Source organism: Haematobia irritans, chromosome 2 (genome assembly GCF_050003625.1).
Source record: "Haematobia irritans isolate KBUSLIRL chromosome 2, ASM5000362v1, whole genome shotgun sequence".
Lineage (NCBI taxonomy): Eukaryota > Metazoa > Arthropoda > Insecta > Diptera > Muscidae > Haematobia > Haematobia irritans.
In genome coordinates, this window is record NC_134398.1 from 154,164,418 (window position 1) to 154,177,204 (window position 12,787).

Here is a 12,787-nt window from a genome sequence, read left to right on the forward strand (position 1 = left end):
TTTTGATACCTTGGTTTTAAGATACCTTGCCATCGGCAAGCGTTACCGCAACTTAAGTAATTCGATTGTGGATGGCAGTGTTTAGAAGAAGTTTCTACGCAATCCATGATGGAGGGTACATAAGCTTCGGCCTGGCCGAACTTACGGCCGTATATACTTGTTTATACTCCTGTCAAGAAGCCACCGTAGTGCAATGGTTAGCATGCCTGCCTTGCATACACAAGGTCATGGTTTCGATTCCTGCTTCGACCGAACACCAAAAAGTTTTTTCAGCGGGGGATTATCCCACCTCAGTAATGCTGGTGACATTTCTGAGTGTTTCAAAGCTTCTCTAAGTGGTTTCAAAGCAATGTGAAACGCCGTTCGGACTCGGCTATAAAATGGAGGTCCCTTGCCATTGAGCTTAATATGAAATCGGGCAGCACTTAGTGATAAGAGAGAAGTTCACCAATGTGGTATCACAGTGGACTGAATAGTCTAAGTGAGCCTGATACATCGGGCTGCCATCTAACCTAACCTAAGACTTTGTAACGCATCGAAATATTGGTCCCCATAGTACATAACCACCCAGCAAAAAAAAAAATGGATGTTATTATAAAGTCACAATTGTAAAAACACTTCCAAAAATTTCCTCCCAAAGATGTTCTTTATTTTAACTACACATAGGTTAGGTTAGGTTAAAGTGGCAGCCCGATTAAATTTCAGGCTCACTTAGACTATTCAGTCCATTGTGATACCACATTTAACTAAAAGTACCTATTACATATGGGCACTTCTAGTCTTAACCACTGAACCTTCTCTATTATTTACTTTTGTGGAACCAACCAGATTGCTCCAAAAACATTAACAAACTGCTTAAGTTAACGTTTTCCATGTCAGCCAGTAATATAAAGCTATATGCTCCTAAAATTCGCTTACGCCTTACACAAAAAGCAGGACACTCACACAAGAGGTGTTTAATTGATTCCTTTTCCTCCACGTCATGACAGCTTATACAATAGTCATTATACTTCGCACCTATAGTTTTTGCAAATTCGCCTATCAGGCAGCGACCCGTTATAGCAGATATTAGGAGTGCTATCTGACGCCTTGAGAACACTAGCATATCTAGTGTGCGGTTTAAGTTTAAATGGGGCCATATTTGCTTGGTGTCGTTACAACCCTTGCAATTTTCCCATCGAATATTGGCCATCATAACAGCCTTCTCACGCAGTAAGAGCTTGCAGGTGGCCAGAGGCATACCAACAGATTCTAGTTCCCCTGGAATATGTAAGGTAGTTCCTAGCCTTGCTAACACATCTGCTTCACAGTTCCCCGGTATGTTCCTATGACCAGGCACCCATATTAGGTGAATATTGTACTGCTCAGCCATCTCGTTGAGAGATTTGCGGCAGTCTATGGCCGTTTTTGAGTTAAGGAACACAGAGTCCAAGGATTTTATTGCAGGTTGACTGTCTGAGTATATATTAATGCCAATATTTGTTGGAACATTACTTCTCAGCCAATTCACCACCTCTCTTATTGCCAATATTTCAGCCTGAAAAACACTACAGTGATTAGGTAATCTTTTCGCTATTCGAATTTCCAGATCTTTAGAATATACTCCGAACCCCACTTGTCCATTCAATTTGGAGCCATCAGTATAGAAATCTATATATCTTTTATTCCCCGGGGTCTGTGTACACCACGCCTCACTGTTGGGAATTAGAGTTTCAAACTTTTTGTCGAAAAGTGGTTTTGCCAGGGTGTAATCCACTACGTTAGGCACATCTGGCATTACTTTGAGGACCGAACTATGACCGTACATTTTTTCCGACCATAGCGATAGCTCGCGCAACCGCACAGCCGTTGTTGCAGCTGACTGTTTGGCCAAAATGTCTAAAGGCAATAGATGTAGCATGACATTAAGGGAGTCTGTTCCTGTCTTACTAAATGCGCCTGAGATACATAAGCTCGCCATACGCTGAACTTTATCTAAACAAGTCGGTTTCTGAAGCGCCGGCCACCAGACTACAACACCATATAGCATTATAGGTCTAACCACTGCCGTGTATAGCCAATGCACAATTTTTGGTCTTAGTCCCCACTTTTTCCCTATTGCCTTTTTGCACGAGTACAAAGCTACCGTGGCTTTTATCGCCCTCTCTTCAATATTAAGCCTAAAATTCAGCTTCCTGTCCAAAATAACGCCAAGGTATTTTGCACACTCACCAAAGGAAATTTCAGTACCCCCTAAGGAAATGGGCCTAACCGTGGGAGTTTTGCGATCTTTGCAATACATGACTATTTCTGTCTTTGCTGGATTTACACCAAGACCATTATCTTTCGCCCATTTCTCAGTCATCCGGAGAGCTCTCTGTATAATATCTCTGATTGTGGATGGGAATTTTCCCCTGACTGCTAGCGCCACATCATCTGCGTATGCCACTACTTTTATCCTTTCTTTTTCTAGAGAAAACAAAAGGTTGTTTATAGCAACATTCCAAAGAAGAGGTGATAGAACTCCTCCTTGGGGTGTGCCTCTGTTCACATACCTTTGTATGTTTGCTTGCCCTAGTGTGGCTGAAATACGTCTCTTCATTAGAAGTTCGTCTAACAGCCTAAGTATACCTGGATCAACATTCAGAGTTTTCAGTCCATTTAATATCGAGCTCGGATGGACATTATTAAACGCCCCTTCGATGTCTAGAAACGCCACGATTGTGTATTCTTTGACAGATAGTGAGCTTTCAATAAAGCTGACCAGTTCATGCAATGCGGTCTCAGTAGACCTGCCCTTCGAGTATGCATGCTGTCGTTTCGAGAGCAAACCTGAATCCACGCTAGTTCTAAGATACATGTCTATCATCCTCTCCAGGGTCTTAAGTAGGAATGAGGATAAGCTGATTGGTCGGAAATCCTTCGCACTCGAGTGAGAGGCTTTTCCTGCTTTAGGTATGAAGACGACTTTTGTTTCCCTCCACTTTTCTGGAATATATGCTAAGTTTACACATTGTTTATAGATCACCGTCAACCAGGGGATAATTCTTTCAGCCACTGCCTGTAACTCCGCCGGAGTAATTCCATCAGGTCCGGGGGATTTGAATGGTCCAAAGCTATTTAAAGCCCATTTTATTCTAGATTCCGACACAATTTCCTCGATAGGAAATGATCGCTGAGCCTCTGTTACACCGCCGGAACATGGTTCAACCGTCTGATTTCCAGGGAAGTGTGTGTCCAAAAGTACCTCCAACGTCTCCTCACTGGACGTTGTCCAATTTCCCTCCGATGTTTTAATGAAACCTGGAGCGGTGTTAGTGGACGCTAGTACCTTCCGTAGTCTGGAAGCCTCTGACGTATTCTCAATACTGCTACAGTAATCATCCCAAGAGTTTTGTTGAGACCTTCTCAGTTCTCGTTTATATTCTCTCAGATTCATCTTGTAAGTGTCCCAATCCTCCGGAGCTCTTGTGGACTTTGCTTTGTTAAAGAGCTTCCTGCAGGATTTCCTCATATTACTTAACTCCGTAGTCCACCATGGCGGCCGATTTTTTCCCCTTGGCTTTCCTCTAGGGCATGCAGCTTTCAGTGAAATGTTGAAGGCCTTAGTAATCCGCTCCACTGCGTGTTCGATATCTTGCACAGTGCTCATATTTGTATCCGGCACTTCCGGTATCATCAAATTGAACGATTCCCTATACCTATTCCAATCAGCTTTCCTAACATTTGGCGGAAATATGGTCTTTGAAGTACGAACAGCCAATCTGAAACTGATGTAGCGATGATCTGAGAAGCTATGTTCCCTCAAAACTTGCCACTCAGATATCTTATCATTCAGTTCCGGAGAGGTCAACGTTACGTCCAAAACCTCTTGTCTGTTCCTGGTGACGAAGGTTGGTGCATCTCCCTTATTGCAAACTACCAGGTTAGTACGCAAAATAAACTCTATTAGCGACTCTCCCCTTGCATTAGTATCACTACTTCCCCAAATACTATGATGTGCATTTGCATCGCATCCCATAATGAGTTTTGTCTTTGTTTTTAGTGACTCATCAACTAAGGTCTTAACGGCACAGGGTGGCATATCCCTATCATGTCCCATGTAGACCGAAGATACCCAATATTTGCATGTGGATATCTCTAGACTGGCTACGACAGTGTCTGCATTGCTCAATGAAGGAAGCAGAAACAAGTTTAGTTCGTTTTTAGCAATTATACATGCTCGATTTATATCGTTACCGGTATTATGCAAAAGTTTGAAACCCGGAGTGCTTAATTCACAGATCTTGTTCTTATATATGTATGGTTCTTGAATAAGAAATATATCTATGTCTCCTTTCATCAGGAGAACTTTTAAGGCAGCACAAGCGGCCTTACAATGGTGAAGATTTATCTGGAGGAACCGTAGAACCATCCAAATTTTCAACCACCGTCACATCAGCCGCTTCAATTGAGTCATCAAGGGCTTCCTCTTCACAGATCTCGGTGACTCTCGCAACAATCCGCGGTTCAGCTTTGGTGAGGCTTGAGCCTGTAGAAACTTCCCGCATATGATTTTCGCCATAGTCTGCAGGTTTTATGTCTCCTTCGGCTTCGCTAGGAGACTTTTTCACTGCTGACTCTACCGGAGGCTTGTCCGTTTCGGTATCCTTTGGCTGATCGCTTTTGTATACCTTCATATGGATATCATGAAAGCCATAACTTACGCGTCCTTGGGTCTGGGCTAGATGTTGCAGCGACTCTATGTTTAATATAAACACCGCATGTCGTCTTGGTCCATCCACCTCATCCAAACGACCAACCTTCCAATCGGCGGTTGGAAGATCTGGGTTACATTCTTTTAGTCTCTCTAGTATTGACTCAGGATCAGGAGGGTTTGCCGGTATCCATGCATGTGCTCTAGGTTTAGCCGGTATGTCTTTTTTATCGACTAACTCCAAAGCGGCTCCTTCCCAAACTTCACCAATTAGCATCAATGCAGCTTTAAAGCAATCCATAGACCTCTGGTCTGCAAAAGCTATTAACTTATATCGTCCTTGATACCATCCAGCATCTTGCCGTCGAGGACTTGGTCCGGGAAACTTTTTTCGCACCTCTGAGTAGGCACCAGACATCGCGTTCTCAATTTCCCCCCATTTTTGCCTTGGAATCATACCGTCCAATGCTCCTTTATTAATAATAGCCATCACAAGGCTGTCTTTTGCAACTGAGGCAAACGATCTTTGATCCCGTTTAGAGGATGGTAGCTCATCCGGTGATCGTTCCCTTTTTCCAGCTTCAAGAATTCCTTGAGCCCATTTTAAGGAATCACTTTGCTTAGCCGACAACGTGCTTGGGTCGACTGATCCTAATTTCTTTAGGATAAACAAAGCATTTCTTCGTTCCTTGAATCTCTTTCGAGAGGGATTGCCTCCTTTTGATGTCGTCACCTTAGAAAAGGTTCGACTTGCCAAAATGTCACCGCCAGTCGACCCGTCTACAGGTCGACTAATTGGGCCTGACTCTTGGTCGCTGCCCAAATTTATAACTTCAGTCGTTACCCGTCCACTGGGCCCTGAAGTTAGCAACCCAGTGGATGACTTTGAATTTCGCTGCATGGTGGTTTAGTATTTCCACCACACGTGAAATTCGTAATAAGTACTTATTACGATGAAATCCTCCGCTATTAGAAAACACGTCCGTTCAGTTCAACGGTTGAATTTAGATCTGAAATTCTTTTAAATCAATAGCTTCTTTTATACCCAACACCATAGAATGGTGACGGGGGTATAATAAGTTTGTCATCAGTTTGTAACACATCGAAGTATCGATTTCCGACTATATAAAGTATTCTTCATCAGGGAGAAATTCTAAGACGATATAACCCTGTCCGTCTGTCTGCCTATTGTAGTCACGCTACTGATTTCAATAATGGCGCTATTGTCCTGAAATTTGGCACAGATTCGTTTTTTGTTTGCAGGCAGGTCAAGTTCGAAAATGGGATATATCGATCCAGGTTTTGATATAGCCCCCATATAAACCGACCCCCCGATTTGGGGTCTTTTGCTTCTAGAAACCCTATTTTCAATTGGATTTGCCTGAAATTTGAAATCTAGACATATTTTAGGAACACAAATAGGTGTACCGAAAATGGCGTGTATCGGTCCATATTCTGATATAGCCCCCATAATGAACTATTTTCTGAGTTTACTTCTTGGGTTTCTAGAAACCATAGTTTCTATGCGATTTCCTTGAAATTAGAAATCTGGAGGTATTTTAGAATAGTAAATACCCAGCAAAAAAATTTTTAAGTTCTTCCAGAGGAACAACTTTAAAAGCACTTCCAGAAGATGTACTCCCAATGATGTTCTTTATTTTAACTACACAGGAAGTTCTTTTAATTAAGTTTTTTTATAACTTGCTTTTTTCATATTTTTAATGGGTAATGTTATCTTGTTTTTGTTTCAAATAGGTTAAAAACAGAGTACAAATTCATAAAATGGTACAAATTATTTAAAATATATAAAAATGCTAAATCCAATCAGAAAAATTGTGAATTTTGAAAATATTTGAGGTCAAACATTTTAGACAGACGTTAGAATCCATTAAAAATTATAAAAAATATTTATTTGACAAAATATCACAGAAATTTTTAATTTACATCCAAAACATAGAATTCGGATCACACTTAAAGAAGTGGTGCAAATTCAGTGCAACGCCTGTTGAAATGGAGGACTTCCGTCCTATGATAAGCTTCTGCGTCAATTTTGCACCACTTCCGGATCCAAAAAGAACATTTTCATTACTTTTTTGGCGACGCTTTTTTTTGCTGGGTAAGTGTGCCGAATATTGTGTGTATCGGTCTATGGTTTGCTATAGCCCCCATATGGAAAAATCTCCCGATTTTATTTCTCGAGCTTCGAGAAACCGTTGTTTTTATCCAATTTGCTTTAAATTTAAAATCTAAATATTTTTTAACACCATAAATAGAATTTCATTAAATTTCACAATAAATCCAGAATCTGATCTAGTCTTCATAGGTAGAATCTTTAAATTTATCTTCGGGACGCATACTGGTTGAACTGATCTATTTAGGAGAAAATCTGTCATCAAACCCCCCTGAAATTCTATATATTATTAAATAATTCGCTACGCCGAAGAAGTTTCAAAGGAATTTATTATATTTGATTTATGGTGGTGGGTTACTTAAGATTCGGCCAGACGAACTTACTGCTGCTCATTTTTTAATAAATAGTTTTAACTTTTTATGTTTCAAATAAGTTCAACACATAGTAAGAATTAATAAATTGAATGAAATAAAAAATATTAAAATTTTGTCAAAAAAATCAAATTCTACAAATATTGGGAATTTTGAATCTATTCAAACGAATGCAACAAAAATCGTAAAAAATATATAAATTTTTGGATGTGAATTAAAAAAAATTGTGATATTTTGCCAAATAAATTTCTTTTTTATAATTTAGGACTTTTAATGAGATCTAACGCTTGTCTGAAACGTTAGACCCCAAATATTATCAATAATTCGCATTTTTTTATACCCTCCACCATAGGATGGGGAGTATATTAACTTTGTCATTCCGTTTGTAACACATCGAAATATTGCTCTAAGACCCCATAAAGTATATATATTCTGGGTCGTGGTGAAATTCTGAGTAGATCTGAGCATGTCCGTCCGTCTGCTTAAATCACGCTAACTTCCGAACGAAACAAGCTATCGACTTGAAACTTGGCACAAGTAGTTGTTATTGATGTAGGTCGGATGGTATTGCAAATGGGTCATATCGGTCCACGTTTACGTATAGCCCCCATATAAACGGACCCCCAAAATCTGGATGGCGATTGCTCTAAGAGAAGCAAATTTCATCCGATCCGGCTGAAATTTTGTACATGGTGTTGGTGTATGGTCTCTAAAAACCATGCAAAAATTGGTCTACATCGGTCCATAATTATATATAGCCTCCATATAAACCGATCCCCCGATTTGGCTTGCGGAGCCTCTAAGAGAAGCAAATTTCATCCCATCCGGCTGAAATTCGGTACATGGTGTTAGTATATGGTCTCTAGTGACCATGCAATAATTGGTCCACATCGGTCCACAATTATATATAGCCCCCATATAAACCGATCACCAGATTTGACTTCCGGAGCCTTTTGCAAGACCAAAATTCATTTGATTCAGTTGAAATTTAGTACGTGGTGTTAATATATGGCCTCAAACACCCATGCAAAAATTGATCGAAATCGGTCAATAATTATGTATAGGCCCCATATAAACCGATCCCCAGATTTAACCTCCGGAGCCCCTTGGAAGAGCAAAACTCATCCCATTCGGTTGAAATTTGGTACGTGATGTTAGTATATGGTATCCACCAACCATGCAGGAATTGGTTCATATCAGTCCATAATTATATATAGCCCCCATATAAACCAATCCCCAGATTTGACCTCCGGTGCCTTTTGGAGAAGCAAACTTCATCCGATCTGGTTGAAATTTGGTACGTGGTGGTAGTATATGATATTTAACAACCATGCCAAAACTGGTCCATATCAGTCCATAATCATATATAGCCCCCATATAAACCGATCCCGAGATTTGGTTTTGGAGCCTCCTGGAGGAGCAAATTTCATCCGAGTCAGTTGAAATTTGGTACATTGTGCTAGTATATGGCCGTTAACAACCATGCCTAACTAGGTCCATATCGGTCTATAGTTATATATAGCCCTCAGATAAATCGATCCCCAATCACACAAAAATTGGTCCATATCAAGTTCATAATTCTATATAGCCCCCATATAAGCGACCCCCAAATTTCAATTCTGGCTCTCAACGTACCGTGCAAAAGTCCATGTCGATTCTTAATTATTTGTAGACTTACCTATACATAACTTTTTTGTCTAATATATACCACGAATGGACCAACTCACAATTTAGAAAACGATGTTAAGAAGTTTTAAGATACCACAATCCAAGTAATAAGATTGTCGATAACATTCTTTCGTAGAAGTTTCTACGCAATCCTTGGTGGAGGGTACATAAGAACTTCCGGCCGTATATACTTGTTCTAGAATTGATTTAACATTTGTGTTGACACAATTTTAATAATTTGTACCCATGGGCGTAGCTAGGAATGCGGTCAGGGATGGGCAAGGTTTATAGTAAAACACGAACAAGTTTTATACTTATAGCATATATTTTATTTAATAAAAAAGGCACTTTTTTAACAAAAAACAACGAAAAGTAATTCACTAAAATTTTTTGAAATCATAGTTTTTTAAAATATTAATCTTCTCTTGTCGGCTGCGAATAGATTTAATACTTCCTCAATGAACTTTTCTTCATTTTCAATCAATAGTTTTCTATGTACGCTCATAAGACATAGCCCTGGAAATTAAAAATAAAAAATTAATTAATTGTATATAAGTCAACCATATTTCATTTATATTTCAATACCATTTAATCTTGACTCTATCATTGTAGAACGTAACCAGGTCTTAACCCTACGTAATGTGCTGAAAGTTCTTTCAATTGTTGCGGTAGTACATGGTTGAGCTAAGGAAATACTTAGAGCTTCTTGTATGGACGGAAAAAACATTTCACTTTCTTTCCACACATCACAAAGTTGCAAGTTAGACAAGTCCTGTGCTGTCAATTTTTTTTTTCTTTCCAAAGGTTATACCAAATTTCTGCTTCCTGTTCAAATCCAGTTATAGAATAATAAAACAAAAACTTTTTTGATTCATTTTTAAATTCTGCAACACTTAGTTTCAGCATGTTTGAAGGACGCAGCAAATGTAATGAAAACGCTGGAGAATGTTCTTCAGAAAATCTATGGTTTAAGGCTGAATTCAATGAATCAAGGTATGGAATTAATATCGACCTTTTCCAATACTCTTCAGAATTGAGTGCAGGTGGGTTTGCTCTGTGTTTCAGTTTGGCAACTATTCTTGGTTGATTTATTTCAATTCCAATTTCACTGGCAAGTTCATTAGCTTCATTCAAAATTTCTTTTATTTTCAAGTCTACATTTTTACGATGAGAAGACACTGTACCCACAATTCTTTCTATATGTTTTGCACATTGTATTAAATCTAGGCTCTTTGACTGTAAAGCGTTTGCTACAGGTTCTAACATAGCCGAATATTCAGCTACTATGACAACGCATATTATGAATACTGATTTGGTAGCGGCACTATGAAGTTGAAATGCCGTCTTTTGTGTCGAAGAATTTCCTTCTGTTATAAGACTTTCAAGCCCCTTGACGATTTGCACAAATTTGTCTTTGAATATTCCAATACTTTTGTATTTATGTGACCAACGAGTTTCTGATAAAATAGGAATATTTGGTGCGTACTTCCTTCTCATGCAAGACTCCCTGAAGAAATTTATAATATCTTTTATAGTGGATATGGTGTTACGAACTTCTGGTATCGTGTTTAAATCATTTATCACTAAATTTAACTTATGACTCGCACAGTGAAAATATAAAGCTTTGGGATAAGTTTGCTTAAGAAGAGCTTGTACCCCACCAAATTTTCCGGCCATTGTGGCACACCCATCATATCCTTGACCAACACATTTGAATTCATCCAACCCTTCATTTAAAAAAAAAAAATTCAATGGCTAAGGCTATAGTTTTTGCGTCCATCGCTTCTAGCTCCACAAAGCCTAAAAATTCTTCACGTATCTTTAGCGTTTTTGTATCAAAGAAACGTATTCCAACGGATAATTGTTCCTTTCCTGAAATGTCTGCGCTTTCGTCAGCTAGAATGCTATATGCTGTCGCTAGCTTTGCATCTTTCAATATATGGGATTTAATAACTTTACCACAGTAAAGTATTAATTGATTTTGAATTTGTGGAGACATATATTTTGCATTCTTATTTGCCGTATCGAAGTGTTGTTTTAGAACTAAGTCACCTTTCCGAATAAATAAATTAATAAGGTCTTGGAAGACACCTATTGAAAACCCAAAATAGTAAAAATTTTGCCAAATACATCAATAAAATAACTTACCTGTGGAATTGGCTAGGTCATTTTTACCACGAAGTGGTAAATCGTGTGAACCACAAAAAATAATGGCCGTTAATAGAGAAGAAATGATTTTTCTATTCCCTTCAATTAGCTTTTTGTGTGCGGAAACCATCATAACATCGATAGGGATTTCATGCAAAAACGCATTTGCCTCCTGAGCAGATACTATGTGCCACTTATTGCTAACGTGACTCCGGCACTTATCGTGCATATGTTGATATCGAGTAAAAGGTTTCACAGCAAACGATCCAAGAACGCCTTTTACATTTTTTGGCGGGAAAAGGACGCAATATAGACACAAAGCTCCTTGCATTTTTTTTGAATACACAAGCCACGGGGCATAATCCTTAAGCCATCTATGCATAAACTTCCTTTTAAGAAATTCTGCATCTGCGGCAAAGTCGTAGTTTGGTAGAGGTGTCCAGTGGTCTTTTAACAAATTGATTTTATCGCTTTTCGAAATGAAACCAGCTCTTCCAAGCCAATGCCCAATGTCTTTACCACATATGTAATCATCTGGGCTTTCCGTATTAGTATTTTCCTCAGTCACTGGTTTCTGGGTTGGCTTTTTTATAGGAGAGCTCTCCGGTGTGTCACGTTTAACTAAAGTCGAAAATATTAGAATTAAAATTTCTTTTTTATTCAATAAAAATATGTTTACCTTTTAAGAAGTTGCGAATATCCATTGCGAATATTCTTATATGTGAACTATATCACTCTTCTTCTTCTACTTTACACAATTCATATGATGATGACAATACAAACAAGTATATACGGTCGTAAGTTCGGCCAGGCCGAATCTTATGTACCCTCCACCATGGATTGCGTAGGAACTTCTACTAAAGGCTGTCATCCACAATCGAATTACTTGGGTTGCGATAACACTTGCCGATGGCAAGGTATCGTAAAACTTTTTAACACTGTCTTCTAAATTGTAAGTTAGTCCATAAGGGGTATATATTAAACAAAAAAAAAGGCCGATTAAATACGTATATAATTCAGTTTGACAAAATTTTCTATAGAAATAAAATTTTGACAAAATTTTCTATAGAAATAAAAACTTGACAAAATTTTCTATAGAAAGACAATGTTGACAAAATTTTGTATAGAAGTAAAATGTTGACAAAATTTTCTATAGCAATAAAATTTTGACAAAATTTTCTATAGAAATAAAATGTTGACAAAATTTTCTATAGAAATAAAATGTTGACAAAATGTTCTATAGAAATAAAATGTTGACAAAATTGTCTATAGAACTAAAATGTTGACAAAATTTTCTACAGAAATAAATTTTTTACAAAATTTTCTATAGAAATAAAATTTTGACAAAATTTTCTATGGAAATAAAATGTTGACAAACATTGCTATAGAAATAAACTTTTTACAAAACTTTCTATAGAAATGAAATTTTGACAAAACTTTCTATAGTAATAAAATTTGACAATTTTTACATGGCTGTTAGAGGCCATATACTAACGAAATGTACCAAATTTCAACCGCATCGGATGACTTTTGCTCCTTCAAGAGGCTCCGGAGGTCAAATCTGGGGATCGGTTTATATGGGAGCTATATATAATTATGGACCGATATGGACCAATTTTTGCATGGTTGTTAGAGACCATATAGTAACACCACGTACTAAATTTCAATTGGATCGGATGAAATTTGCTCATCCAAGAGGCTCCAGAGTTCAAATCTGGGGATCGGTTTATATGGGAGCTATATATAATTATGGACCGATATGGACCAATTTTTGCATGCTTGTTAGAGACCGTA

At 38.1% G+C, this 12,787-nt stretch overlaps 2 protein-coding genes across 2 annotated transcripts; both read right to left on the bottom strand.

Annotated features, from left to right (window-relative positions):
* Nucleotides 1-9,151: 9,151 nt before the first annotated feature.
* LOC142224235 (zinc finger MYM-type protein 1-like) lies at nt 9,152-9,615 on the bottom strand. The gene is made up of 2 exons (XM_075294004.1): nt 9,431-9,615; nt 9,152-9,361 (listed from the first exon to the last, which is right to left on the bottom strand). Exons 1-2 carry the CDS (start codon nt 9,570-9,572, stop codon nt 9,252-9,254), a joined length of 252 nt encoding a protein of 83 aa, XP_075150119.1. The 5' UTR covers nt 9,573-9,615; the 3' UTR covers nt 9,152-9,251.
* Nucleotides 9,616-9,789: 174 nt separating this feature from the next.
* Nucleotides 9,790-11,757, bottom strand: LOC142224236 (zinc finger MYM-type protein 1-like). The gene is made up of 3 exons (XM_075294005.1): nt 11,673-11,757; nt 10,994-11,614; nt 9,790-10,936 (listed from the first exon to the last, which is right to left on the bottom strand). The coding sequence occupies exons 1-3, from the start codon at nt 11,695-11,697 to the stop codon at nt 10,575-10,577; spliced, it is 1,008 nt and encodes a 335-aa protein (XP_075150120.1). The 5' UTR covers nt 11,698-11,757; the 3' UTR covers nt 9,790-10,574.
* Between the last annotated feature and the right edge of the window lie 1,030 nt (nt 11,758-12,787).